Source organism: Fukomys damarensis, unplaced genomic scaffold (genome assembly GCF_012274545.1).
Source record: "Fukomys damarensis isolate Sample0158 unplaced genomic scaffold, DMR_v1.0_HiC HiC_scaffold_4, whole genome shotgun sequence".
Classification (NCBI taxonomy): Eukaryota; Metazoa; Chordata; class Mammalia; order Rodentia; family Bathyergidae; genus Fukomys; species Fukomys damarensis.
The window spans coordinates 86,458-114,400 of record NW_022900916.1 but is presented as its reverse complement, the minus strand read 5'-3'; the positions used below and the strand labels follow the sequence as shown (position 1 = coordinate 114,400).

The following is a 27,943-nucleotide window of genomic DNA, read 5'->3' as shown; positions in this document are numbered from 1 at the left end:
CTTTTTTCTTCAGCCATGGGTTGGTAGCACCTACTGTCATTCAAGGATTGAGGGGGCTGAGCCCACAGGGCTACCCAATCAGAAGCAGGGCTATGAGACCTGTCCACTCAGGCACACAGCTAGAAAGGCGGGACTTCCACAATTGGGCGGACCTTTCGGGTTGAAGCCCGCCATCTTGGGGTGTGGTGCTCTCCGGCGAGAGGTCCATATTGCTCCTTCGCCTCCGGTGTCTCCCGGTGACCTGTAGGGGTGGAAGATCGCTGGGAGGGCGCAGAAACGTCGGAAACTGGAAATGGTGAGTGCGAGGCTCGGCGTCCTGAGACCAGGAAGGGAGGCGCCTTGGAACCCGCGGAAACCGGCTGTGTGGCAGGCCTGAGTCTCCCGGGTCGGCTCTGGAATCCGCAGGCCGCCGTGTTCCTCCTCTTCCTCTGCACACCTAGGTCCCCCGAGGCCCCGGACAGCTGGGCCCCACCTCCCCTCCGGTGGTGACAGCTGTGTCTTGCGGACTCCAGGCTCTTGGTCCCCTCGGAGACGGGCGCCGGAGCGGGGCTGGCTCTGCAGTCCGGACCCTGACGCCCTTCCCCTCCCAGTCCTGTGATCCAGGCCCCTTGGGAGTGTTGTGCCCAAGTCGCGGAGTCCCCAGAGACCACCAAGGAGTCAGGTCCGATGCAGTTACAAGAGGAATTTATTGTAAGCTCGAACCTGGACCCTCGGTTGTCACCGTTATAGCGGCTTTAGACCGAGAGCCCAGACCCATCTTTGAGGCAGGATTTTATAGGGTTGGGGAGGTTCTCCCTTATAGATGCTGTTTTTATCTTTCGCTTATTTTTGGATATTTGAGGGGTACTGGGAGGGCACTTACTGGAAAATTATTAATACCTACGTTTACAGAATCACTTCCTCTTTTTAAAGAACATCTGATTAAACAAATTTTATAATTAGCAAAGACTATATATGTAAGCAGTGACTAATACCTATATCAACAGTGGCTACCTATGTAAGCTGTGACTAATACCCATGTTGGCTAAATCAGTTCTTCCTTTTAAAGAACATTGATTATCTTAAGCAGGGAGAATTTTATCTTTAGATCATAAAAAGAGGAACAGAAACAGGGTGGAGATAGTCTAAGACAGCTTGTCCTAAAAAGAGGAACAACACAGGGAGACTGTCATATAGAATGGAATTTTTGCAGCTTTGTTCTGGGCAAGGGGGAGGGGGCGCAGAGGGGGCCCACTTTAACCTGAAAACTTGGTCCTTATAGGAGGTGTTAAAGCTGGGACACTTAGTGCACGGACAGACTCCTTGGGGGGAATTGGTCACTCTGGAGCTATTGCTGGGGTGCGCTGGAGCCTGGTGCGAAGGGGTAGTGTTTTTTTCCCCCGTGAACTCCCTAATGCAGGCTGGATAATAGGAGGCAGCAGCCTTGGCACAGTGTGCTGGCAGATCCCTTCCAGGGAGATAGTGGAACCTTTGAGTTTTAATCCCTTTTCTTCCTTGGTCCCAGGGGATGAAGTCTGAGACTATTTGCATGAAGCCACCATTTTGTTTTGTGGACTTGAGACTTGTGCCTGCCTTGTCCTTTCCTAGGAATAGTTGTTAAGACCCAATCCCCAGGGAACCTTAGACGTAGTGTGCTGTATGTATAGTCTCAATCTTCCCCTCAGTGTGTTGCTAGGTGTTGGGTGATCTTTAGCAGTTAGCAGTATCTAGAAATTTCTCAACTCATTAATGATGAAACATGAGTAGGTGATTATTCAGTGTGTCAATATATGGAGGGAAAGCCAGGAACCTCCTGTTCTGCCTGGTTTCTAATATTATCCAACAGTAGCATCTTTAACATCTGCTTTTATTTTTCAGTGCTGGGGACTGAACCTATGGCCTGATGTATTCTTGTGGGCTCTATCTCTGAGATTTACCACCATGTCTAACATTGGCCTTTTGATTAGGTTGTTTGATCCATTCACATTTAATGTTACTCCTGAGATATTTGTAATTATTTGCCATTTTTTTGCTCTTAACAAGGGAACCATTTCTCGTATCCATATAGGTTAATATGTTGATGTAATTCCTGTTGTGATTTTTTGGGTCATTATTGCCATGTTATATTTCATGATATATTTTAGTATCAGGTGGTGGTAGCTACTGCTGTTGCACTTATAATTTAGAAGTTTCTTGGCTAATTTCATATATATATTTAATTTTGTAGATGAATTTTAAAAGTTTTTGTTTTGGTCTCTTCCATTAAACTATTGAAATTTTGATGGGTCAGTATTACATATTAATTTGAGGAAAAGTGGTCTCTGTAGTGACTTTTATAATCTACCTAACATGATGTGTATAATTGAGAAACTAATGCCTCATATATTGACTAAACCCTTTCAATAAGGACATAAACCCCAATTTTGAAATAACTCCTTTTTTTTTTGCCACAGATACCTCAATTTCCCCACAGCTTCCATTGGAAAGGGCATCTTTTTCTATTTTTGTGTAGTATGATCTCTGTCATTTAAGTATCTCTGATAATTCTGTCTGTAATGCCACAGGTTTAATTATTCATCTCTTTGCCAGGTCTACACTGATTGTTGTAGCTTTATAACTTAGTCATTCTCTGCAGAGTGAGATTTTGGCCATTTATAGATTTTAGATTGCAGAGAGAGCCATAACATATAGCCCAGGTCTATGGAAGCTTTTATGTCCAGATTTGTGTAAGTACCATAGTGGGGGCATCATCTGAAGATTAATTTCCCAGAATGTATCCTCATGAAGAGGTGTGACTGTGTATATACATGTGATAATTAATGTATAATTTACATATTTACCAGAGCACTTTCAATTTCATTAATCTTTTGTTTGTTTTTTGTTTTTTTGAGACAGGGTCTCTCTATGTAGTTGAGACCGACCTGGAAATTACTATGTAGCCCAGGCTGGTCCCGAACTCACAGCAATCCTCCTGCCTCAGCCTCCCGAATGTTGGGATTACAGGCGTGCGCTACCACGCCCAGCTCAATTTCATTAATCTTTTAAAAGAACCGACATTTGGCATTGTTGATATTCTGTGGTATGTTCATTTTCAATATCTTTAAATTTTGCTTTTACTCTTTTAGAAAATTTGCCTTTTCTGAACTATTGAGACAGATAATTAGCTAGTGAATTCTTACTCTGTTTTGTTTTACCAATTTAAAAGTGTTGTTCCTTTTAACTTAATCTTTTGAATCCTACCTTTTTCTTTCATCTTTATTGAGGACTAATGACAATCTGTATATATTTAAGGGATATCTTTTTATCTATTGTGTACATTCATGAAATCAGTACATAATTAGCATACTTAATACACAAAGTTTTTGCTGGGACCGTTTTTCAGTCTCCCCTGCTTTTCCCCACCAGTGTTTATTTAAAATTTTTTATTTCATTGAGTAAAACAAAAACAGGACAAACATGAAAATTGTAAAGGTCAATAATTATAAAGGGAATATATCATGAAGCTACTACCTATATCAAGAAATGCAACATTAGCAGTGCCCAGCAAACCCTTTTATTCCCTATTTGTAATACTGTCCATTCTCCCTAGTGGTAACTATTTCTCTGTTCTAGCTTGCAGTCAGTCAGAGCATTCTTGTAGGATTTTTGGTGAAATTTGTGTTCCGGTTAGGAATAGAATTGCTGCTTCTTGTAGTAGAATGTCTGAGAAGTTAGGATCAAACCATTTTCCAAAGTGTCTCTGTCAGCTTACACTGCTATCAGTAGTGTTTGACTGTTCCAGTCAGTTAGCATACTTGCGATTATTAGTCTGTTTATTTTGTTGTTGTCATTGTCATCATCTTTCTGATAAGTATGCAGTATCTGCAGTTTTAAATTTTAACTCCTCTAGTTGGTACTGATTTGTACACACATTCAGATGTTTATTTTGCTTTGTTTTTGTGCTTCTGGGGATCCATTGCAGGGATTTGTGCATGCTAGGCAATTACTCCACTGCTGAGGTATATCCTTAGCCCTGTTTATATCTTTGTCCTTTGAATGCCTCCTGTGAAATCTCTCACCAGTTCTTTTATCTGTTGGGATGTCTGTTTTTTCCTTAGAAATATGTAGTGCCCCATTTATTGAGCACTACAAGCCCTTCACTAGAAATGTGCACTGCCATCGTGTTTTCCCTAATATTTCATGAACAGAAATTCTCTTTCTCTCTCTGTCTCTCTCTTTCTTTCTTTTGGTGCTGCTGGGGAAATGTATAATCTGGGCAAGCATTCTACCACTGAGCTATACCTGGAGCCCCTAGTTCTAATGAAGTTTTATTACTCTTCTCTTTAGAATTAATGTAAGAGCACTATCTTAATAATAAAATCATGACACTTTCTTTGAAAATTAGTTTTTGCTTTTAAATCTGTGAATGTTTTTATGTAGTATGATATAGGGACTAAATGTTATTACTTTAAAAAAAAAATATCCAGGGCTGAGAATTTAGCTCAGTGGTGCTGCTGCCTGCCTCACAAGTGCAAGGTCCCAAGTTCAGTCCCTGGTACCAGAAGAATATATATCCATTTGACCCAGCAACATTGGTTGAAAAATTGATAATGATGTAAGAAACTAAAAAAAAAAAAATCTAACAGTATATTCTTGTGATACCTACCATTTCAGGTAATGTGATTAAAAAAATAACAGTGAATTCTGCTGCGGCATGCCATTGAACAGGCAGGGATCTTTAAGATTAGAAGTGTGGTGCCACACCTGCCTCACAAGTGCAAAGTCCTGAATTTAATCCTTGGTATGGGGGTGTGGGGTGGTGAAGAAGTGTGGTGCAGAACCTTAGTGTGTGACTGACAAGTTTCATTGAGTTTTATGCAAGCAGTCAGTTGCAAGCTATGGGTGAGTGAGGTGTGTTTTAAAGTGTAAAAAATCATGGATCACAAATAATGAATTACCATTAAATTAGTATTAAATGATAAACACATGAAATATTAAAATTAGTTTATGATAATGTTGCCATGACCATGAAGATGGCTTGAGTGATTTCATAATTAATGGTTATAAACCAGCTGAAGGTGAGCGATTAGAATGTTCTTCAACATCAAAACCCCAAGAGAATGTCCAAAGGGTAAGCAAAATGATTAGATAAAACTGACAGCTGATTATTGGGGAAGTTTCTTAGGATCTGAATATCTCATAGTTCCCTTCAAAGCATTTGTACTTGAAGCAAGTGGGTGTGAAATTTATCCCATAAGTTTTGATTGTCGGCTGGGATTTAGCTCAGTGGTTCTGCTGCCTGCCTTGTAAGTGTAAGGACCCGAGTTCAATCCCTGGTCCAAAAATACCCAAAAATCCAAGTTTTGATTGTCAAAAGCAACAGTGCTTGTCATTCTAATTGGAGTTGTGCAGTTCTGCTGCCTCAGATTCCAGCTTTTTAAGAAATGTCATTGTGGGAGATAAAACTTACTTATGACCCTGAGACCAAGGTTCATAGTTCTCAGTGGAAATCACCCCCTTTTCATCTGAAAAGAGCATGTCAATCAAGATCCAAAAACAGGTGATGTTGATTATGCTTTTTGACCTTGGAGGAATTACACAAGCTAAGTTTGTCCTCAGGAACATTGCAGTGAACTTTTAATATTATAAGGGCTTTTTAGGGTGTTTGAGAAATTATGTGCATAGAAAATGGCCTAGGAATTGAGCAGTTTCATCTCCCATCATGGCAACATTCTGTGTCACACATCCTTCTGGCATGGCAGTTTATCTTAAAAATATGTTTTTTTCTCATTTACCTTATGCACTGTATTCAGCATCTTATGACTTCTGACTCTTTCCCAAAGAATACCATGAAAGGTATTATAATTTATATTGGAAGGGCTTTGAAGGGTGATTGAATCATGGGAGTAGTATAGCTAAATGTGATGTTAGGAGGTGGAGCCTGGTGGTAAGAGGTGGGTCACTGGAGGTGGCCCTCCCTCCTTGGCTCCTCCCTTCTCTCTGCTTTCTGGTAGCTCTGATTTGATCAACTTTGTATGCTATTCTGTTCTGCCATGTTTTTTTTTTGCCTTGGAGCCAGCTGACTGTGGACTAAAACCTCTAAAAACTGTGAGGTATGTAAACTTCTCCATTATGTTGTGGGTGACAGATATTCTGTCCCAGTGATGGAGAAAGTGACTAAAGTCAAAAGGTAAATACTTTTAATTGGTTCAGGACATTGAGGCAATCATTGCAGTGCAACCAAAAATATTTATGAAAGAGGACTTCCAGAACTGCTTTGAAAAGTGGAAAACTGATGGGATAGGTGTATTTGAAGCAGGGGGGCTTATTTTGATAGGGATTAATATCATTGCATCTTTTACTGTAATACATGTTAAAATTTTAAAAGTCACTAATTTTTTATTGTCCCTCATAAACATTTTATTCTCTTTACAACATTATGCTTTAGTATGAGTACTTATGAGTACTTTAATTTATAAGGAAAATGATATTCTAGCACCTCAGCATTAACCATTACTAATCAAAAGAGCCTAAGACTCAGTGACAGATAGTGAGCTCAGTTTATTTCCCTGGGGATTTTGCTTCCATTGTGAAGGTTACCTTTTCCTGAGCAAATATTAAAGTAAAAACATGTAATAAATGCTGAAAAAACTTACCTCAACAGCAGGTATTAATATTAATAGAGAAAAATTGAGGCATAACAGCTAAGTTCCAAGAACTCTGAAATAAGATTGGCTTCAGAATGAAATTCTTAAGTCAAATGGAAGTTTGTAACAAAATGGGAGAATCACTCCCAGGTCAGAAAAATTAAACTCTGCCACAGAAACCAAGAGAAAGCAGAATATGAGTTACTCAAGGGGAAAAGCATCCCAGTGGAAAATGTTACATTGCCCATCCCAGCACATTAAAAGATAACCTGCCCCAGTGAGTTCACCATCAAGTACCAGGGCTGTTAGAGTTGAAAGAGGCTATGCCCAACCATTACATGTTAATTGTCCTAACTTGGTATTGTTAAATTGCAAGCAGAGTGAATTCTGAGGAACCTGATAAATTTAGCTAAAATTTAAATAGATCATTATATAAAATAATGCATATGAGAATATTGCATTTTTTTAAACTTAAGTTTTGTTTACTTCTGTTTTAATTTTTCAACTGTGGAGGTGTGTACTAGATGTAATATAATTTTCTTTAGCTATGGGCTGAATTCTAAAACTGTTTGTAAACCAAGCATTACTCTTGCTCATCTTACATATTAAATGTCTTCATCAAGTTGCATCTCATTTATAATTGCCACATATATGTGCCTTCTAGAAGGGAAAATGCTGGTGTTAGTTTCAGTTCTTCCTGCACCAATGTTTGTGTGTGATGTTCTTTTGTGTCTCAAATAATGCAATTATTCACTTCTTCATGGCTAAAGTCCTGAGTAAAGATCTTGGTCACATGCACCTCTATATGTTAGTCAAACAGAGTTGGTGTCATGGAGTTGAGTTGCCCTGAATAAATTTAACACAGTTGAATGACAGAGGTGACTTAGGTACCTAACAGGGCCAACTAGGGCCAATTCAGATGCCCAACCGAAAGCTCTTGCTCCACCAATATCAGGAGCTTTCTTTTCTTCCATTTCAAGTACATAGATTCTCCTGTCTCTACCCTGCAGTTGAATTAACTCATATGGAGGACAGTCCCAGACAGAGCCAGAGCCTCAAACTCGGTTTAAGCCTTCATGCTCAAGTTTTTCATACACTGTTGTGAGCACAGCATGACAGCACACTCAACTCATTTATAGATGAGGTCAGGTACTGATGGCCAACTGTTAACATGACAAAGCAGAGTCTGCTGCCCATGGCTCAGTGGATTATTAAGCATAGAGCCTGGCTCCTTAAGAGATAATCTAAAGCCAAGACCTGGGGTTCTCCGCAGTGCTCAGCAGCTTGGCAGCACATCCTTTGTTGGCTTTAGCTCTGTTCAATATCTCATTTTTTTCTACTTCCTCACACTTTACTTCTGGAGGTATTTTGAAAATACCCTCTTTACATACACTTCTATTTCATGTCTCTGATGGAAAAAACAACAGACACTAAGAGACTCAAGCAAGTCACAACACCCCATATTTGAATCAAGTCAAAGACTGGTGAGAACAGTCCCTACGAACCAGAAAACAACAGGGTAGGACTCCAGGGCTGATACTACCACATTCACCCAGCACTAGAGATGATAAAATATGAGCCAGCAAAATGCCCAGTTAATATAGACGCTAGGAGCTGCAAAGAGATTGCCCAATATCCAGAACTAAAGACAGTGATCTGGAAGTTTCTAGTGGAGAAACCCTCCCCATATATAAAACAGGGTTAACCACAATAGTGAATTGCATCCAAATTAGCTTTAAAAGGTAAGATTTGTTAAGGTTTAAGTTATCAGAAGTATTTTATAGCAAAAAGGACATCTCTGTGACTAATTTGAAGGGAATAGTTCCTTAAGGAAAACCACCTCTCACATTCTGAAGATACTGGTAATAAGAAAAGAATCTCATTACTTCAGTCAGTCTGAAGAAGTTGCATGTTTAAGTGCCTGCTGACATTAGGACAGTCAATCACCCTTCACTTATCCTTTTCTAGAAGGTTGCACAGCTTTGACAGCTACCACTTAATATTGGCTACATTTGCATAATGAAAATTTGGTCACATAGGCTTAAATTACTAGAAAGCCTGATTTCCTATTTCCTGCTGAAAGAAATCATCTCAAACTTAATGGTTTAAAAATAATAGGAGTTTAATTTTCTCATACTTGTGGATGAGTTAAATCTAAGATCAGTGATAATGGGCTAGCATCGAAGAGTTATCAAGGTCACACTCCCCTGAAGAGACTCTAGGGCAGAATCATTCTAGCTTCTGGTGGCTGCTGGTAATCCTTGACCTGTGGTCACAAATGCTTTACTTCTCTTTATTTTGATGGAGTCTTCAAAAGGAAGAACATAGGTGAGACCCTCCTTTTACTGATGATGGTATCCAACAGGATCTGGGCATTCACAACACAGGAGATGGCAAATCCTCCAATGAGACTTGGACTTTGCCAGAATTTGGAAAAGGCAGCTCTGTGCACAGGAGAATGAGGGAGGGGAGCCCTAGGCCTGCAGGCTGGGACAGGTGGTGGAAGAGTCACAAAAATAAAAGAACAGAGAAGACAGTAAGACACTATCTTGACATTCTGAAAAGAAAAGGTTTGGATATCACCAAACCCAGATGAGCTCTCTGGAGAAAGCTGAATCCAGATGGAGTGCAGAGGATGGAGGCCCTCACCTGTGTTTTGGACACTGTGGTGGTCCAGCTGTCACATCACGAACATGCCTGAGTTGGGGAGTGAGGATTGAGAAAGGAAAGAACACTCAAGCATGAGTGGAGACCAAGAGAAGTCTGATTTATTTCACAGAAACAGCTCCTTTTAAAAGCACACATCAACAGGAAGCTTTTAAAGGCACACAATAGGAAGCACCAAGCAATTGTTTTTATCTTTATACAGACTGGATTTCCTGACATACAGATAACACCAGACCTTCGGCTAAGAGTTCCTGTTAGTTATCGTAGGGTCAAAGAACAAAACAAGTTTAACAAGCAGAGTCCTTGAAAAGTAACAGATGTTGCATAGATTTTATCAATGCCTTAATTGTAGAGGAAGAAGTTATTTTCCAAATGTCAAATGTCAGTGGGCCATGGCCCACCCCCACAGGACACAGACTCTGGAAAGCTTTCCCCACTTAACAGGGCCCTGAATCATTCCAATTACTACTCTTTATCTTTGCAGTGGTTATAGTCTTTTTCCACAATATATGTGGGGCACTGTATTTACCTTTATATTCTGGGGTAAGCACACCTATCTGTGTGTGTGTGTGTGTGTGTGTGTGTGTGTGTGTGTGTGTGTGTTACTCTCCTCCAAGACTGCCCTGAAAATATTTGTTGTGTTATCATCTTTCTGAACCCCAAACTTCTGTCATTTCAAGTCTGTCTCCCTGCTCGTTCTATGTGTTTGGGAATGTGGGGAATTGTTAAAATCCATCTTACTTGACTAATAAATGACTTTATCTCACTGGCATCAGAGGACAAATCTCTCGCCTCTCAGGCAGATTAACTAGGTGTGTGCATGATGCTCCAGAGTGACTCAGCCCAGGCTGGTTGGTATCACCATCTTACAGTTTCTACATCTAGATTGAGGTTGGATACTGGTTCTTCTGTGTTTTGGAACTGATTCTATGACTACGATTAGTCCTCTTGTTCTTCTCATGCAGAGGGCTTGGAAATGACTCCATATGGTAACTCAAATGAAATCAAATGGCAAAAAACATGAATGATAAATAAGATTAAAGTAGCAAAGCTTGTATATATATTTCTTTCAGCTTTGTTAATGAACATTAGATCAGGGAAAAAAACAAAAGATTCAAACAACTAAAATCAGATATTAAGGAGGCAACATTGCTGCCAACTTAAAAAAATTTTTTTTGAGAAGAACAATACAATTATATGCCAATACCTTACATAATTCACATAATAAAATGGTTAAATTTCTAGAAATGCAAACCACTACAACTGACTGAGAAAATAATCTGAATAGCTCTATCTCAAGTGAGGAGATGGTGTGTAGTTTATTTTTGTTAGTAATATAAATAAAATCTTGTGTTCCTAAACTCCCTGGCCAATTCTTCTAAACATTTGGAGATTTAATATCAGTTCATCCCTAGTTGTCCAAAAAATAGAATGGTAGAGACATTTTTATGAAGCAGTATTACAATGATAGCAAAAACTGCAAAGATACAAAGATATTACAAGGAAATAAAAATTTAGACCAGTGTTATCTTAAACATATATTTACATAATCCTTCAAAAATAAAAGGAAATGGAATTTAGCAACATATATAAGTAATTATACTCTGTCACCAAGTTGGATTCATCCTAGTAATACAAGGTGGGTTGTCAACCAACAGTCACCATGTCAGTGCAACAATTAGAAACAGCCATCTCAATAATAAAATAAATTTGACAAATTTGGTTTTGTTGAATGAATGTACTTCAAGATGTACTCTAAAATGCTAGGGACCACTTTAGGAATGTTTATTGTTCATAGCTTTGGAAAGCTTCTTATATCCTAACCCATCTGTAGTTTTTCTTAAGGTTGATGGTTTTGTCATGTTTTAATACTCAAAAATATACGTGAGTTTGTTTTGTTTTGCTGCTGGAATGGAACCTAATGCCTTTGCACTGAACAACTACATCTCTAGCTCCTTTTTTATTTTTATTTTGAGATGATCTTGCCAGATTGTTTAGATGCCTAGGCTGGGCTCAAACTTGAAATTCTCCTGTTTCAGCTAGCCTGAGTGTTGGAATTACAGGTTTATGCCACCACATCCAGCTAAATTTACATCTTTATCATTCTACTTACCTCTAAATTTTTTGAGGATTTCCTTTATAGTTTTTTTTTCCATGTTTATGTATTTTTTTGCATCTTATGTTTTTTTAGGAGACTTCTGTAGTCTTCTCCTTCTGGTCCATTGTAAGCAACTTAGATAATTTGTCGAGATAACCTTAGTTCATAGATCTTATTGTTGTCATAAGATTATTACTTGTCATGAAGGGATTTATTTTTCATTTTAAATGCATTTTTATTGTATATTCTGTAAGAAAAACTTAAGTGTTTTCAGTAATGAAAGATGATATAATTTCTTTCCAACTTTTGCAGTCTTACATGTCCTCAAATTTCTAGTAGCACCCTGTTCTTTTTTATTCCCGCCTGTGTCCTGTTTTTGTTATCTGTTTTTTTTTTTGGCATGGGCGATTGAACTCAGGTCCTCGCTCACTTGTAAGGCAGGTGGTGGAACCACTGAGCTAAATCCTCAGCCCCGTTTTTGTTTTCTGAATTTAACAATAGCTGAAATGTACTGTCATTCTGTTTTTCATTCTATTTTCCTTAAGCTGTAAATCTACAGGGATGTAAACGTAGGGCTTGTATTGCACAAGAGTTACCTTGTTGTCCTAAATAAATGCCTAAATAACAATTTAGGTAACATTGATAATTAGTCATTGTTAATTAGTCACTTGATAACTATTTCAGGTCTTTAGAATTTACACTATTTTAGTCATTTAGTACTTAGGATAACATAGATCACCCTTTTTGCAGTAATAGTTATTATTTCTAGTGATGGTGCATGAAGTTTGCTTTGTTGTGTGATGGTGCTGATTAAGTTTCCAAGTAGATCAAAAGCAAATGTTTCTTTTAGACTCATATTTCCTCTTCATGAAGGATCAGGTGAGGGTTTGCTGCTCTCTGGTACAGAGCCCCAGTTTTTTTTTTTTTTTTTTTTTTTTTGCTACCAGGGATCGAACTTAGGACTTTGTGCTTAGTGAGGCAGGTGCAATGCCACTGATCTACATCCCGGCCCCAGGATAAATTCTTTATATTCCTCATGGAATAAGGAGAAGATGATGACCTGTGTATGGCTCCTCTAACTACTGCTTAGAAGAATACTTACTACTTCCATTCCAATGACCTTGTTCACATAGGCAAATGAGGGATTACAAGTTAGTGTGAGTTTCACTGCACGGGGGTATTCTTTCATTAGTGAAGAGCAACACAATGCTGTGGGTGAATTGTGTCCTCAAAGAATTTAAATGTTGAAACCTATCCCTGCATCCTAATGTGACTGAGACAGGACTTATAGAAGATAATTATGTTTGAATGAGGCATGAGTGTTGGTTGGTCCCTTGTCTCCCAGAATTGATGATGTTAAAGGAAGAGAAAGGCATTTCTTTTCTCTCTCTATTCATTATTCAAGGAGACATCAAGAAGGTTGCCATTGTTAAACCAGGAAGAGAGACCTCATCACTCCTGGGATCTGAATTGTCTGGCACCTTGATCTTGGACTTTCCAGCCTGCAGAATTTTGAGAAACAAAAATTTTTGTTTAAGTCTGTGGGATTTATTATGACAGTCCAAGCTCATTAACTTAGGCAAGGAGCTGCACCATTTTTTCATTAGAACTTTATCATCAGCTTGTGAATGTCTAAGAATGTGATGCTTCCATGAAGATTTTGTTACTTTAGTTTACTGACAATGTATTTATGATGGAAAATGTTATTGCCCTGAATATTGTAGTCTTTTTATTTGCTTATTCTTTTTTGCATCCTTCACTTCTTTCTCCATCTATGTACATAAGATGTTTTGTTGTTTAGTGTATTTCCAGATATTACAAAGCTACTGTGATAAAAACAGCATGGTACTGGCAAAGAAATAGACCTGAGGATTAGTGGAATAGATTAGAAGATGCAGAAACAACTTCAGACATACTCAGCTACCTTATCCTTGACAAAGGAGCCAACCATCCTTATTGGTGATAGCCTCTTTAATAAATGGTGTTGGAAAAACTGGATTTCAGCTTGCCAAAGATTAAAACTAGACCCCTATCTTTCACCATACACTAAATTAAAATCTAAGTAGATTGAAGATTTAAATATTAAAACAGAAGCACTAAACTTGCTGGAAGATATGTAGAACACTTGAAGGTATTGGCATAGGAAAAGACTTGATGAACACATCCCCAATAGCACAGAAAGTAGCACATAGAATCAACAATTGGGATCTCATCTTTTAAAAAAGCTTATGCCCTGCAAGAGAAATCACCAACAGAGCTAAGAGACAACCTACAACATGGGAAAAAATTTCTCCCAGCTGTTCGTCAGACAAAGTGTACTATCTAGAATATATAAAGAACTCAAAGGTCGGGCCCCCAAATATAAAGACCTGATTGAAAAATGAGCATCTGAAATGAACGGACATTTTTCAAAGAAGTAAAAGCAAATAAACATAGGAAAAAATATTCAACATCACTTGTCATTTGAGAGACGCAGATGAAAGCAATACTGAGATGCTACCTCACCCCAGAAAGAATGGCTGCTATCAAGAAGTCAACCAATAACTAATGCTGGTGGGATTGTGGGAAGAAAGGAACCCTTCCTCATTGTTGGTGGGAGTGCAGACTGGTGCAACCACTGTGGAAATCATTATGGAGATACCTCAGTTAGGATTAGAAGTCTCAGTTGACTCAGCTATTCCTCTGCTGGGTATCTTCTCCCTAAAATAAAAAAAACATACCACAATAATATATGCTTGATTTTGTTTATAGCGGCACAGTTTGTAATAGCTAAAACTTGGAAATAGCCCAGTTGACCATCAACTGGAGACTGGATAAAGATTTTTTTTAAAAAAAAATATAAAAGGGAGTATTAGTCATAAAGAATGAGAAACTAGTCATTTATAGCTAAGTAGATATGCATTGAGGCCATACTGTTTAGTGAAATTAATAAGATACGTGTAAATACTGAATAGTTTCTCTGGTATGAAAAACTAAAAATATAAATAAGGATCATAATGTATAATTGATACTGTGTAGTAGGAAGTCTAAAAGAGTAGGGAAAGTGGGAGGGGTAGAGGAAAGATAAGGCAAAAGAAAAACAGAAAGGAAAAACATGGAAACTATCTTTATAAACAGGGAATGGTGGAGGGGGTGAAGGGAGGGCAGGGGAATGGGGAAAAAAATAACCAAGATATGTCATTTAAAGGTATAAGATCACAGTGAATACAACTAACAATTGTATACCTAAAATTTACCAATAAATTTAAAGAACAAAGATACTTCATGTACAAGTATACATTATCTAAAATTAGCAATAAAGGTTTTGCTTCAAAAAAGGAAAAAAGTAAGTTGGGCACAGTGCTTCACACCTGTAATCCCAGGACTCGGTCTGAGCCCAGCCTGGGCAATTTAGTAACTGTGAGATATTTGTTATTTTAGGTGTTTTTGTTTTTGTTTTTTTGTTTTTGTTTTTTATTCTTTTGGTATCAGGGATTGAACTTAGGACCTTGCACTTGTGAGGCAGGCACAGTGGTACTAAGCTAAATCCCTGGCCCTGGTGTTTTTGTTATATGAATGTTCTCATATATATGAGGAGCCATGTATATATAGCTATTTTTATAGCTTGTTAACTTATTGAATTCTTATTTGGAGTAGTTCTGAGATTCTCTTGTGTTCTATAGGTATAATTATATGCAAGTCATAATCTTTCTCATTTTTTTTTCTTTTCATTTGGATTGATTAGTACCTCTGTCCACTGCATTTCTTATACTTCCCTGTTTTCTCTTTAACTGCTACGCTGTGTTTGGGCTAAGAGAGGGACATTTTATCCCATTAAGAAAGGATGCCCTGAATTCTCTTGTATTGGAGGCCTTTATTACAAATGGGTAATGTTATAAAAGAACACTTCATGTTTGTGTACATAATTACAGTATTTTTTCATAGCTTTGTGCATACAACGAAGTGCATTAATTTCTTAATATTGAACTTTTCTTTATTACTAGAATTAATATTTTAAAAGTCTTCATGTTTTATCTGTTTGTGTATATCAAACTCTGAATATTATTTTATTACATTCTGTACTTGTTTCTATTCTTTCAATCTCTCAGGTCCTCTTTGAGCCATTTATCTCATTGGGATGATTCTAGCAACCATGGAGGTTCTGCTGCTTCTGAATCTTCATTTTAAATCTCCCTGCTGAACTCTAGATCATATATTCTAGTGCCTATTGGGTTTCCCTGCATACTTGATTACAGACATTTCAAACATGGTTTAAGATCAATCTAATGTCTTCCCATTGTATTCATTGTCCTTTCTGCCAATTTTAGTTTGTAGGACAAGTTTCTACATAGCTGGCCATGCAAACAGTTTGGAAGTAGATTCTCATTTTCAACCTATGCACAGAACCAGTTAGTATTAAATTGTAGTTCTGCTTTTTCTTTTTTTAGGATAAGCCTCCTGTTCTGTATTCTTAATGCTGTATCTCCTCATATAAGCAGTAATGTGTACTGCTGTTTTTGTCCTCCTTTAAAAGACTCTGTTTTAAGTCCTTCACCATTCTCTTATGGAATGACTTGCAGAATGCATATCTGTTCAAGTAACTTACCACTTATTGGCCCCTCATTATTTATTTTTTGTCTTAGGAAGTAGGTGATGTTCACTTTTAGTAGGCATTTTTTCCCCCCCATACCGGGGATTTAATGTAGAACCTTGTGCTTGTGAGGCAGACACAGGGCCCCTGGGCTAGATACCTGGCCCTGGTGGTCACTTCTATACAAATACTAGTGATTGTTTAGATTTTTGAAAGGAAAAAGAAGTATTGCCATGACTGTGATAGGTAAAGATATGAGCTGTAATTTTAGTGATGCACAACCTGGTAACACAAAGCGGTTTTTTTCTGCCTCATTAGTGCATTTTTCTACATTAAACAGTTACTGTAGGCTATCAAACTCATTATTGCCAGTGTGTGTTTATACTTAAATCTTTACACTGGATTGTTACCTCTTTTTTGGAGCAGAATGTGATTTATCCCATTCTTGCTAGGAACAAAGACAGTTCTAAATCTAAAAAGGAGAGCTAGGTGTGATGGCATACTCCTGTAATTCCAGCACTCAAGAGGCTGAGGCAGGAGAGTTGGTATGAGTTTGGGGCCAGCCAGGGGTACAGGTACATAGTCAGCTCAACTCAGCTTGAACTACGTAGAGTGACCTTGTTTCAAAACAAAAATGTATAAATGAAATTCTATAGTTTTTTTGTTGTTGTTTGGTTGGTTTTGGGGCGGTGGTTGGGTTCTGGGGATTCAACCCAGGGCCATTGCACTGAGCTCTATCTGCAGCCCCTTTTCAAAATTTTTTATTTCTAGAGTGAGTCTTGCTAAGTCACCAAGTTGACCAGGCTAGGCTCCAACTTGGAATCTTCCTGCCTGAGCTTCTCTGGGATTATTTTTGACTACTAAATTAGCATAGAGGCAAGATATTTCTGATTTTTTTTCTCCTACAATGTAAAATACAAATCAAGCTGCATCTTACAAAATATACATGTAAGACAGTTTCACATAGAAGAGGGAAAATCTACATTCCTGTTCTTCTGGCCTAGTGCTGAAGATTTGGGTTGATGAAAAACGTTCATTTACAGGGGCTGGTGTCATTTGAGGATGTGTCTGTGGACTTCACATGGGAGGAGTGGAAGTACCTCAGTGATGGCCAGAAGAACCTCTACAGAGAAGTGATGCTGGAGACCTACGATAATCTTCTGGCCTTGGGTGAGTGAAACTCCCTACCCCAATAACTCTGGTAGGAGTTATTTTCTTTTTGGTTAGCGAATGTAGGAAACGTGTGAGTTTTAGTGCTACTTTTATGTATTTTTAGCCATCATGTACCATTTGCACATTTATAGGGTAGAGTATGTGTTTCAGTACATCAATGCAACCTAAATTGATTAAATTAGGGTAATTGACAAGTGTTTTACCTCACATGAACTTTTTTCATGAATTCATGTTTCAGTACAGTGTGTGTGAATTCAAGCAGGCAAAAAACCCACTCGTGAAAACACTGAAGTTTTATTACCTTTATGAGGTACTATGAACCCAGTGATTATTTTAAGTTATTTTGTTTCATTGCTGTCCCTTTTTTCTCTTTTTGTCCTTTTTCCATGAATACCTCTGTTTAATCATTTTTCTTCTGCCCTATTTTTTCCTTTTGAAAACATTGTTTCTAACAAGAACTTCATTGACTGCAGATTGAACAAAGTACAGGTATGCTGGAAGGGACCAGTCAGAAAATCTCCCCCTTCCCCTGTTTGACATTTATCTGCATAAGGGAAACAGCCCTATTCTAGGACATGGCATTGATCAAAATAGTAGATATACCAAGAGTAGTTAAAGACTGCTTTTTAAGAAATTACCAACTATTTTAACTTTGGCACTCTTGGCTAAGTATTAAGGTGTTTCGTGTAAAGTCTGGAATGTGTAGATCCCTAGATTTTGTTTTATATATAAAGAATTATATTTATAATTAAAAATTATGTTTTCACTTAGAGGTACTATAATTCCTATAACTAAATGATGTGCTATCTTGTATTTACTTTAGTAGAATATTTTTTTAAAGTGCATGTTAATAGTAAAAAATAAAGAGGTTTATTTTGGGAAGTCTTAATTTCATCTCATTTTTACCCTTTGCCTTTCCCTCCTCGAGCTTGTCCTCGTCCTTACCTCTGGAAGTCTGCCTCCTGTCTTCTCTCCGTAATTATTGATTTATTACTTTATGTATGTTTTAGATGTCTCATATAGGAGAAAACAAGTGATATTTATCTAGTCCCATCCATTTTCTTGCAAATAGCATGATATCATTCTTTATAATATTCTGAATAATATTTCATTGTGTGTCTATAAAATGTTTTCTTTATCCATTCAACTGTTGATAGGCATTGAGGCTGTTTCCACAGCTTAGTTGTTATGAATTATAGTGATAAATGTGGATATGGTTGTACTAACTGAATATGTAGTCCTTAATTTTCAAGAATATGCCCAGGAATGGTTTAGCTGGTTCTGGGTCAACTGTTTTTTGATGTTGAGTCATTTGAGGACTTTCCATAATGATTGTTATAGAGGCTGTACTAGTTTATATTCCCACCAACAATGTGAAAGGTTTTTCTTTTTTTTTTTTTTTTAGTTTCAGTTTGATTAATTTGCAAGCTTATGTTTATTATTTTCTTCTTTCTCTTGGTTTTTTGCTCTTGTTTTTCTAGGACTTTTAGGGTTTATTTGGCCTTGTTCTGTTTTTCTAATTTAGGCAATCATAACTATAAACTTTCCTCTTAGAATTAGTTTTCATTGTGTATCACAGAGTCTGGTATACAGTGCCTCAAACACAGTGGTACATTGGTACACAACTGATTCTGAGAGGCACAATGAGGACAAAAATTGATGAGTATCAAATTGTTTTGCCTGGAATGCCTAGTGAGTCAGGAAGCATTTGACACTGATAGGTTCTAGCTTGTGTAAGTAACCACAGTTGAGTATCAGGACAAAATTTTTGCACCAAAGTACATTGAGTACCAAATTGGATGGGTTTCAAAGAATTCAAGTACCATGGTATGACTGTATCATTTGATTCTAGGAAATTTAAATTTGTCCCTTGATGTCTTCAATAGCCTATTGATTAATAATATATTATTCAGTTTTCTGTGCTTTGTGTAGTTTCTGTGGTTTGTTTTGACGATTTCTAGTTTCATTCCATTTTGATGTGATAGGTTGAAGAGATTACTTTTGGTATACATAAAAATGCTTTATCACTTAGAATGTGGTTTCTTTTGGAGAAAGTCCATGTAAGAGTATATTCTGATGATGTTGAATGAAACATTCTGTAGACTTAAAATTGAATGTTTTATTTGATTTACTGAAGTTTTCATTTCTAGGATTTCCGCTTGGTTCTTTTCCACATTTTCTGTTGCTTTACTGATACCATCTTTCACGTCTTGCATTATCTTCTCTCATTCAATCAGCTGATTATTTGTGATTTATTTGAACTCATTCATTATTCTGATAATACATTTACCTATTTGTCTTTTCTTTGATCTCTGATTTTTACTATCAGTTTTTTAAATTCTTTGTGTCTAATTTGATCCACTTCATTATCTGTGGGATCATCTTTTTTGGGATTGATTGAGACAGGGTCTCACTATGTAGTCCAAGTTGGGCTCAAATATATGGTGATCCTCTTGCCTCAGCCTACCAAGTACTGGGCTTATAGGTGTGTGCCACCATGCCTGGCTAGAATTTATGTACTATATTTTTGGAGGTGTATTGTTGCCTTGTTTTCTCATTTTAATTGTGCTTCTTTATTAAGATTCATAGAACAGTTGGATAGACTGTCTCTCTACTCTTGTGTGGGGTTCTTTTTTGTAAATGCTTTTTTTCTCTTTGTTGTGTATTTGCATTGTGCATCTGTTGTGTTTGTACCCAGTCTTTTCTGTGTGCTAGGTCCAGCCCCTAGAACTGCTTTGACAGTAGAGTAACTACCAGCAACATCAACATTTGAGAAGCTAACCATAGATTATTTAATACTTAAGAACTTGACAAAAAGTCTACAGTATTACAGTAACCCAGGATGAGATACAGTGTACTAATACATTATAGCAGGTAGATCAAATTAACTAGTGATTATAGTATTTTAAATAGTATATAGGTAAAGGAGAAGATAAATATGAGGGAGGAGCAAAAAGTAGAGAATAAAAATTATTACCCCCCCTTAAAAAAAAAGAAAGGAGACTAGACAGAACTTGGTATGTGGAGGGTAGGAAAGAGTAGAGAAAGGAAGGGAATATAAATGAGCTGTGAGACAAAGAGAAAGTGATTTGTATCAAATTTATTATCAGTAAAAACATTTATATATTCTAGTGAACTGTGCGTGGGGTAATATGACAAAACAGGGTGTGGGGTATTATGAAGGTAAAGCCGAAAACCAGTACAGCATACACATATACCTATATAAAGACTATCCATTTTCACACAAACTACTCATAGAGTAAAAAGGCAAAACATAAGAGAGGGAGAGAATAAAAGAGCATTTGTCCTGTTTTGTAGATTGGGATGAGCATCTCTCTGCCATTTTTTTCTGTTGCTGTTTTTAGTCTGCTATGATCAGGGCCCTCTAGTATTCTCAGGGTCAGTGGTAGGGAATTTCCCCTGCTCCTCAAAGTGAGTCTCAGACACAGTTCTCAGCCAACCAAAACCTTGGAGGATTTCCACCCCATCTTTGTCTCTCTGTCTCTTTGATTTCACTGGTGTCCAGAGTTAAGGAGAAGATTTTTTTCAGCTAGATTGTTTCTGTCCACCTCCATTGGTTTTGGGTCCCAGCTGCCTCTGATCTCTCAGTTCTTTGTCAGTTGTTTCTCTCTAGGCCCAGTGCCAATGAAGCAGAAGCCCAAGCCAAAATGGGGGTCATTGTTCAGTGTTTCTAGTCTTGACTCATTCCCCTGAGGATGGCATAGTGGTTGGACCTGCTTTGGAAACAGAGCCAGTCAGGTGGGACTATTCTTATCACAGATTCTGGGCTGTTTGGTAGTGGAGCGACTACATAGTTGAGTGGCCAGCTGTGACCAACCTCTTGGCCTCTTCCTTAGAGTGATATTGTGTGTTTTAGAGTTGCTTGATTTCTGGCCATGTTCTGGTAGGAACAACAGAAGTTAAGAGTAGGAAAAATTTATTGAGAGAAAGAAAGTTACTGTCTAAGATAGAAGGTAGACCAGAAAGTGGGTTGTCTCTTCACCCTAATTTTCAAAGATGTTTTATTCAGCAAAGTCATATGGTGAGGTGGGTACAAAGTGGGACACAACTATAAGACCCAGTGGAAAATTACAAGGTGGGCATGAGGTGGGCAAGACCATGACCAACCAATAAGATTACAAGTAAAGTCACCCAGGTGACATTGACTAAGTGGGAGTCAAATGGGGGAGCAAGTCACATAGCAAGCCTATACAAGGATTCTCATTAAGGGTGGGAGTCAGGGATGTTTCCTGGAAAGGCTGGGTTAAGACCTTGGCCCCCCCACTCAGATGTTTGAAACCTATTTAAAATATCAATTGCTGCTATTTTTCCTTGGTGGGGGGTGGGCACAAAGGCATAGTAGTTTCTCCCCTTCTACAACTCCTTGAATGTGTCTTGATTGTCCTCCGTGTTGGCTCCTTGCTGTGTTGGCTGGCTCCTTGAGGGCGGCCCTGTCTTAACTGCCCACAAGACATCCAGTTAACCCACCTGTCTACAATACAACTTCTTGATAATGCCACAACACTCCCTGGTCACATTTTCTTGAGCTGGAGATGTCTTTCTGATGAGGTTCTAACATAGTTTGGCACAAATCTCACATTAATTCACTATTAAACAGGATACTGCAGTACCAAACCTGCTGTGATCTTCAAGTTGGAGCAAGGATCTGGGCCATGCATGGTAGAAGACGCTCCAAGCCAGAGCTTCCCAGGTCAGTCGATGTATACTGGGGCAGGGAGATGAGGATGATGAGTGCTCATCAGATATTAGCCATGAAGAACTGTTTTCATTATTTTTCCTCATGTAAACAGCTGGTCTCATTCTTTGTAGATTTGTTTTCCATAGCTTAGAAAGAGATCTCTCACATATGAATCCATGTTCTTTTTTTGTTGTTCATGTATATTGTGTTAGATTTACCAGAAAGTTCTTATATGGATATTACACATTTTTCTTAGTAAGACCCTTTCTCTAAATTCTTCCACATTCATATCCTGATTTTTTCCCCCTCAGCTATTTGCTTTTTGATTACCTCATAGACATTGGTATTTTTTAACTGTTAGGATTAATAAAATGCATTATAATGTGTTTTATTGAAAGATAATATTAAACCAAATATATAGTGTTTGGTAGTTACATGAAAGCCACAAAGAATGTTGTATGATGATGAGGTAAAAATATAATAAGGCGTTTTATTTTAGGAATGATGTCTAATGTGTAGACTGCTTTAAAAAATATTGTAATAAAAATTATTAGAAAATGATCTATTGTTACTTAAATATATTAACTATATTACCTATTTTATGTGTGGTCCAGGACAATTTCCTTTTGCTTCAAAGTGGTATGGGGTATGGGGAGGAAGTGAGCCACAGCTGTGTTGGACAAATCTGGAAAGCAAAAGCAGTTTTTAAGATGGTTATTCATTTTAATTTTTAGATGTCCACTTTCTAAAAATGGCATATACAAAGGTAGATTTAAAAATCTAGAGTCATAAATGATCATGAGTATAAAATTGGGAAGTCAGTATTGCTTGTATTTAGATCTTAGTTAGGTAAGAAAACGAGAAGGGAATTCCAGTATTGCCAGGCATGGTGATGCATGCCTATAAACCCAGCACTCAGGAGGCTAAGGCAGGAGGATTGCTGAGAGTTCCAGGCCAGCCTGGGCTACACAGTGAGCTCAAGGCAAGCTTTTACTACAAAGTATCCTGTCTCCCCTGAAAAAGGAATTCCAGTATCAAGCCCTGTATATGACAACATCAGAATTTATGAAAGTGTGAAGTACCTACCATATGTGCAGGGAAAGTATGGGATCCTGGACTTTGTAGGACTACCAGAAGATCTTTGATAAAAAGGACATGTGAACTAATGATTTCACGTTGTAGGGCTCTAGTTTCTGTTCAGGAATGAAATTTGTAGTTAGCTTTTACACTTTTCTTTATGGAAGACACTGAGACATAATAAATGGTATAAAAACTCTATTTGCTATTCAGGTAGAAGAAAATTGAATTTTAAACACAAAAGCCATCTGAATCAGGGAGTTCCCAAGCAGGCATACATGTGCCAGATCCTCAGGTTGTATGTCCAAGAAATATTCAGAAAAATACATTGCAACAATGGTAAGCACAGTTTAACTGCAAAACCAAAGTATTAAGTCTGAACCTTTTATGGTTTTGAGAATCATAAGTTTAATTAGATTAGGGATTTGGAGCAAGTTTGTCTTCTAGTGTAAGAGAAAAGATAGTTTACACTTACTCATGGAACAATGAAAACCAAACATAGATATAGATATAAATCCTTTTCTTAAATAATATTTCTACTAAGGTTAAGGAAACCCAGGTCAAGGAAAGTCAATCAGACTAAATCCTACACCAAGAAAATTTTGGATTACAAATCTGAAAAAGAAGCAAAGTAGAATGATGCTATACAAATAGCTGTTTTAAGAAAAAAGTATGGAAAAAGTACTGCGAAAAGTTGAAGATAAAAACCATTGTGGAAACCCACAATTAGGCATTAGGTGAATATTGTAATTTTACATCTCCCCATATTTCAAAGGAATAAAAGCAATATGACATGATTTAACTTTGTAGTCTTTTAATATAGTTTTTTGGATTCATTAGGTCTGAAACCCACACACATCATAAGTCGAGTTATTTTGAAATTTTAGATTATAAGGATATGGCAGTTCTTTACCTTTGTTTGAATTCCATAAGAAATACTTATGTTTGTTTCATGGAGATTACTATTTTTATATCATTTTAGATGTCCAGAAAGTAAATGGTCTTATTCAGACAAACCAGGAAAATCAAGAGAAATGTTTTTGGCAAGTTGTAGCCACATCAGCTGAGGAGAAGGTTGAATTGGAAAAACCATTTAATGTGAATTCAAATCATGTTTCAGTTCTGAATATAAAGAATGGAAACTATTCAGGAGTGAAGCCTGAGGAACTTAACATATGGCAGAATGTGCTTCTCCCTGGTGATCCACATGAGGTGCAGATTGGAGATGAGCCTGTTGATCTTAATGTAACTGGAAAATCCTTCAGACATCCTGAACACCTTGGTCTGCATAAAAAAGTTCAAGATATGCAAAAGCAGTTTCAGTATTTTGGACATGAGAACGTCTACAGCAAGAAAGGGGTATTGACACATAAAAAGATTCATGTGGGAGAGACTTCCAGTAAGTTCAGGGAATATGAGAAAGACTTTGATAGGTTAGCATTTATTTCCCAAGAGATGACCCAAACAAGGGAGAAATCAATTGAATATGCCTGTCCTAAAGTGTTACTTAAAAAGGCTAAACTCATTAACCATGAGAAAAAACGAAAAGGACAGAAATATTCTGAACATGGTTGTTTAGGAGAACCTTTCATTAGCAAATTATATGTTACAAAACATCAGAGAACACATGCAGGGGAAGAGCCCAATAGATGTAATGAATGTGATAAATTCTTCGGTGGAGAGACAGAACTAAATATGCATCAGAGAATCCACAGAGAAGCAAAACCCTATGACAATTATGAACGTGGAAAAAACTTTAACCAGAAGCAAAACCTCAGCAGATGTGGGAAAATTCACACAGATGAGAAGCCGCATGAATGTAACATGTGTGAAAAAGCCTTTTACCGGAAGTCACAACTCAATACACATCAGAGAATTCACACTGGTGAGAAACCCCATGAATGTAAAGAATGTAGGAAAACCTTCTACCATAAATCATCCCTCATTATACATCAGAGAACTCACACAGGTGAGAGGCCTTATGACTGTACAAAATGTGGAAAAGCTTTCTACTGTAAGTCACACCTTATGTTACATCAGAGAACGCACACAGGTGAGAAACCATTTAAATGTGAAGAATGTAGGAAAACTTTCAACTGTAAGCCACACCTTATAGTACATCAGAGAACTCACACAGGTGAGAAACCATATGAGTGTGAAGAATGTAGGAAAACTTTCTACTCTAAGTCACACCTCAGGAAACATCAGGGCATTCACACAGGTGGGAAATCATATGCATGTGAAGAATGCAGGAAAACTTTCTGTCGTAAGTCTGACCTCACTGAACATAAGAGAACTCATACAGGTGAGAAACCCTATGAATGTACCGTATGTGGAAAATCCTTTCACCGGAAATCAAACCTTAGTACACACCAGAGAACACACAGAGATGATAAACCATATAAATGTAAAGAGTGTGACAAAACATTCAATCGTAAAGCAGCCCTCACTGTACATCAGGGAATTCACACAGGAAACAAACCATATGCTTGTGAAGAATGTAAGAAAACTTTCCTCCATAAGTCATCTCTCATTGTGCATCATAGAAGTCACACAGGTGACAAACCTTATGCATGTGAAGAATGTAGGAAGGCCTTCTACTGTAAGTCACATCTCACTGTGCACCAGAGAACTCATACAGGTGAGAAGCCCTATGAGTGTCAAGAATGTAAGAAATCCTTTCACAAGAAGTCACACCTCAGCAGGCATCAGTTAACACATGAAACTGAGAAAGAAACTGAGAAACAATTTGAATGTAAACAGTGTGGGAAATCTTTCTACCATAAGGCATCCCTCATTATACATCAGAGAATTCACACAGGTGAGAAACCATATGAGTGTGAAGAATGTAGGAAAACTTTCTATTCTAAGTCACACCTCAGGAGACATCAGGGCATTCACACAGGTGGGAAATCATATGCATGTGAAGAATGCAGGAAAACTTTCTGTCGTAAGTCTGACCTCACTGAACATAAGAGAACTCATACAGGTGAGAAACCCTATGAATGTACCGTATGTGGAAAATCTTTTAACCGGAAATCAAACCTTAGTACACACCAGAGAACACACAGAGGTGATAAACCATACGAATGTAAAGAGTGTAACAAAACATTCAAACATAAGGCAGCCCTCACTGTACATCAGGGAACTCACACAGGAAACAAACCCTATGCATGCATGTGAAGAATGTAAGGAAACTTTGCTCCATGAGTCATCTCTCATTGTGCATCATAGAAGTCACACAGGTGACAAACCTTATGCATGTGAAGAGTGTAGGAAGGCTTTCTGCTGTAAGTCACATCTCACTATGCACCAGAGAACTCATACAGGTGAGAAGCTCCATGAGTGTCAAGAATGTAAGAAATCCTTTTACAAGAAGTCACACCTCAGCAGGCATCAGTTAACACATGAAACTGAGAAACAATTTGAATGTATACTGTGGGAAAACTTTCTACCATAAGGCATCCCTCATTATACATCAGGGGAACAATACAAATGTCAGCAATGTGAAAAGTCCTTTTACAAAATGTCAAACCTCACCATATAGGAACTGTACAGTAGACTATGGATACTTCAAGCCTAGCTCCCACCCACCCAAATCTGGCAACATCGAAATTCTAAGTTATTTCCCTGAGTTCTTAGGCACTTTAGACCTGAAGCAAACCTGCCTGTTCAGGCTGTTCTTGGGAGCCATAGGTAACTGCATTTAAGACAAGGATAACTGATCTAAAAGAGAGTGCTCTTTCCACCTTTATTCCCAAGTAGTCCATGTTTAGTTTACATGAGTGAGAGATACTCTTTTGAATCATGTGTTTGTTTGCATTACAATGCAAACCTATAACTAATTCATTTTGTAAGCTTTTTGAGAAATGATACCTGTCTTGATATTGCAGAATTCATACATGAGAAACCTCTCCTGGCACCTGTTATTTTCTTGTCAATTTACAGGAAAAACATGTTGAGAAGTTGTTGCAAATTGAAAATGGTTTTGTAGGCAGGAAAATTCACTGAACACTTTGAATAAGGCAGATATTCATACATTTGTTTCATGTGTAAAAGTTTCCGACAATCCTTCCAAATGTTATTTATCAGGAAGTAGTCATGAAGGAAAACTGTCAGCTTACATAACAAATGTTTTTCAAATGGAAGTGTTAAATATAATATTACAAATCATTTCCAAATATTTCACTATGCTGATGTATATAAATATGAATGGTAGTATTTGCTTTTAAGAATACACAGACATTTATGATTGTTGAAATTGGATTTTGGGCATTGCTGTTGGTATCTAGTGGAGGCCAGACATGCTGTTTACCAGCCTACTGTTCACAAAGTGTCCCATAATACATACATACACACACACACATTTTAGTATTGGGACTCAGAACTACTGCACAGCATATGTATTGTTTTTGTAATATAATGACTGGGGTTGGGAATATATTTCTTTGGTGGGGTATATGCTTGTTCTGCATGAGGGCCTGTTTTCAATTATTAGCATAACGAAGTCAGATATTTTGACTTATGTTAAAACGTCCTGCATTTAGTGCCACTGTAGGCCATTTATATTTTTTATATTATCTCAGATATTATACTATGATTTCTTTCCTTTTCTCCTATTTATAAGTGTGTATGGACATTTTAAATATCTTGTAACAGATTTTTTCCCCTAATGTGTAAAACTAACAAACATTTATGTGGAACTATACAAATCAAGCATGTAATTGTTCTTAACTGAAATCTAAGTTAATTTAATCAACAGTGAACATCTCAGTGAAAGCAATCTCTGGAAGAATACCCTTTCTTCTGCATACCTTTCAATAAGGTAGCAGCAGAGGTGTGAGTATGTGGACTAAATGCTGTCTAATTCATGAGTATATACATTTCTCTTTCCTGTGATAGAGTGCTGTGACTATACCTTGCCAGTGAATTGGCAGCATACAATGACTAGATGCAGACCTCACTGGGCTTTTCTTCCTTTGTAAAGGAAAAAGAATAATGGAACCTGTCACAGAGGGTTATTATTAAGTAGTAAATTAAACAAAGTATTTTGG

The 27,943-nt window shown here is 37.5% G+C and overlaps 1 protein-coding gene and 1 long non-coding RNA gene across 3 annotated transcripts in view; one reads left to right on the top strand and one right to left on the bottom strand.

Moving 5' to 3' along the window:
- Window positions 1–158: 158 nt before the first annotated feature.
- Window positions 159–26,370, top strand: LOC104870703 (zinc finger protein 260-like). Of its 2 annotated transcripts, none has more exons than XM_010636429.2 (4): window positions 159–295; window positions 16,984–17,110; window positions 21,732–21,824; window positions 23,872–26,370. In XM_010636429.2, exons 1-4 carry the CDS (start codon window positions 293–295, stop codon window positions 26,070–26,072), a joined length of 2,424 nt encoding a protein of 807 aa, XP_010634731.2. In that variant the 5' UTR covers window positions 159–292; the 3' UTR covers window positions 26,073–26,370. The 2 variants fall into 2 exon arrangements, with proteins under 2 accessions (XP_010634731.2, XP_033612305.1); XM_033756414.1 differs by lacking the exon at window positions 159–295 and adding an exon at window positions 2,966–3,058.
- LOC104870708 overlaps window positions 20,556–27,943 on the bottom strand; it is a 34,808-nt gene continuing 27,420 nt past the window's right edge. The window contains exons 2-4 of the long non-coding RNA XR_782572.3: window positions 22,407–22,497; window positions 21,737–21,839; window positions 20,556–20,628 (exon numbers count right to left, since the gene is read on the bottom strand). This is a non-coding gene — a long non-coding RNA (uncharacterized LOC104870708). The remainder of the gene's footprint in view (window positions 20,629–21,736; window positions 21,840–22,406; window positions 22,498–27,943) is intronic.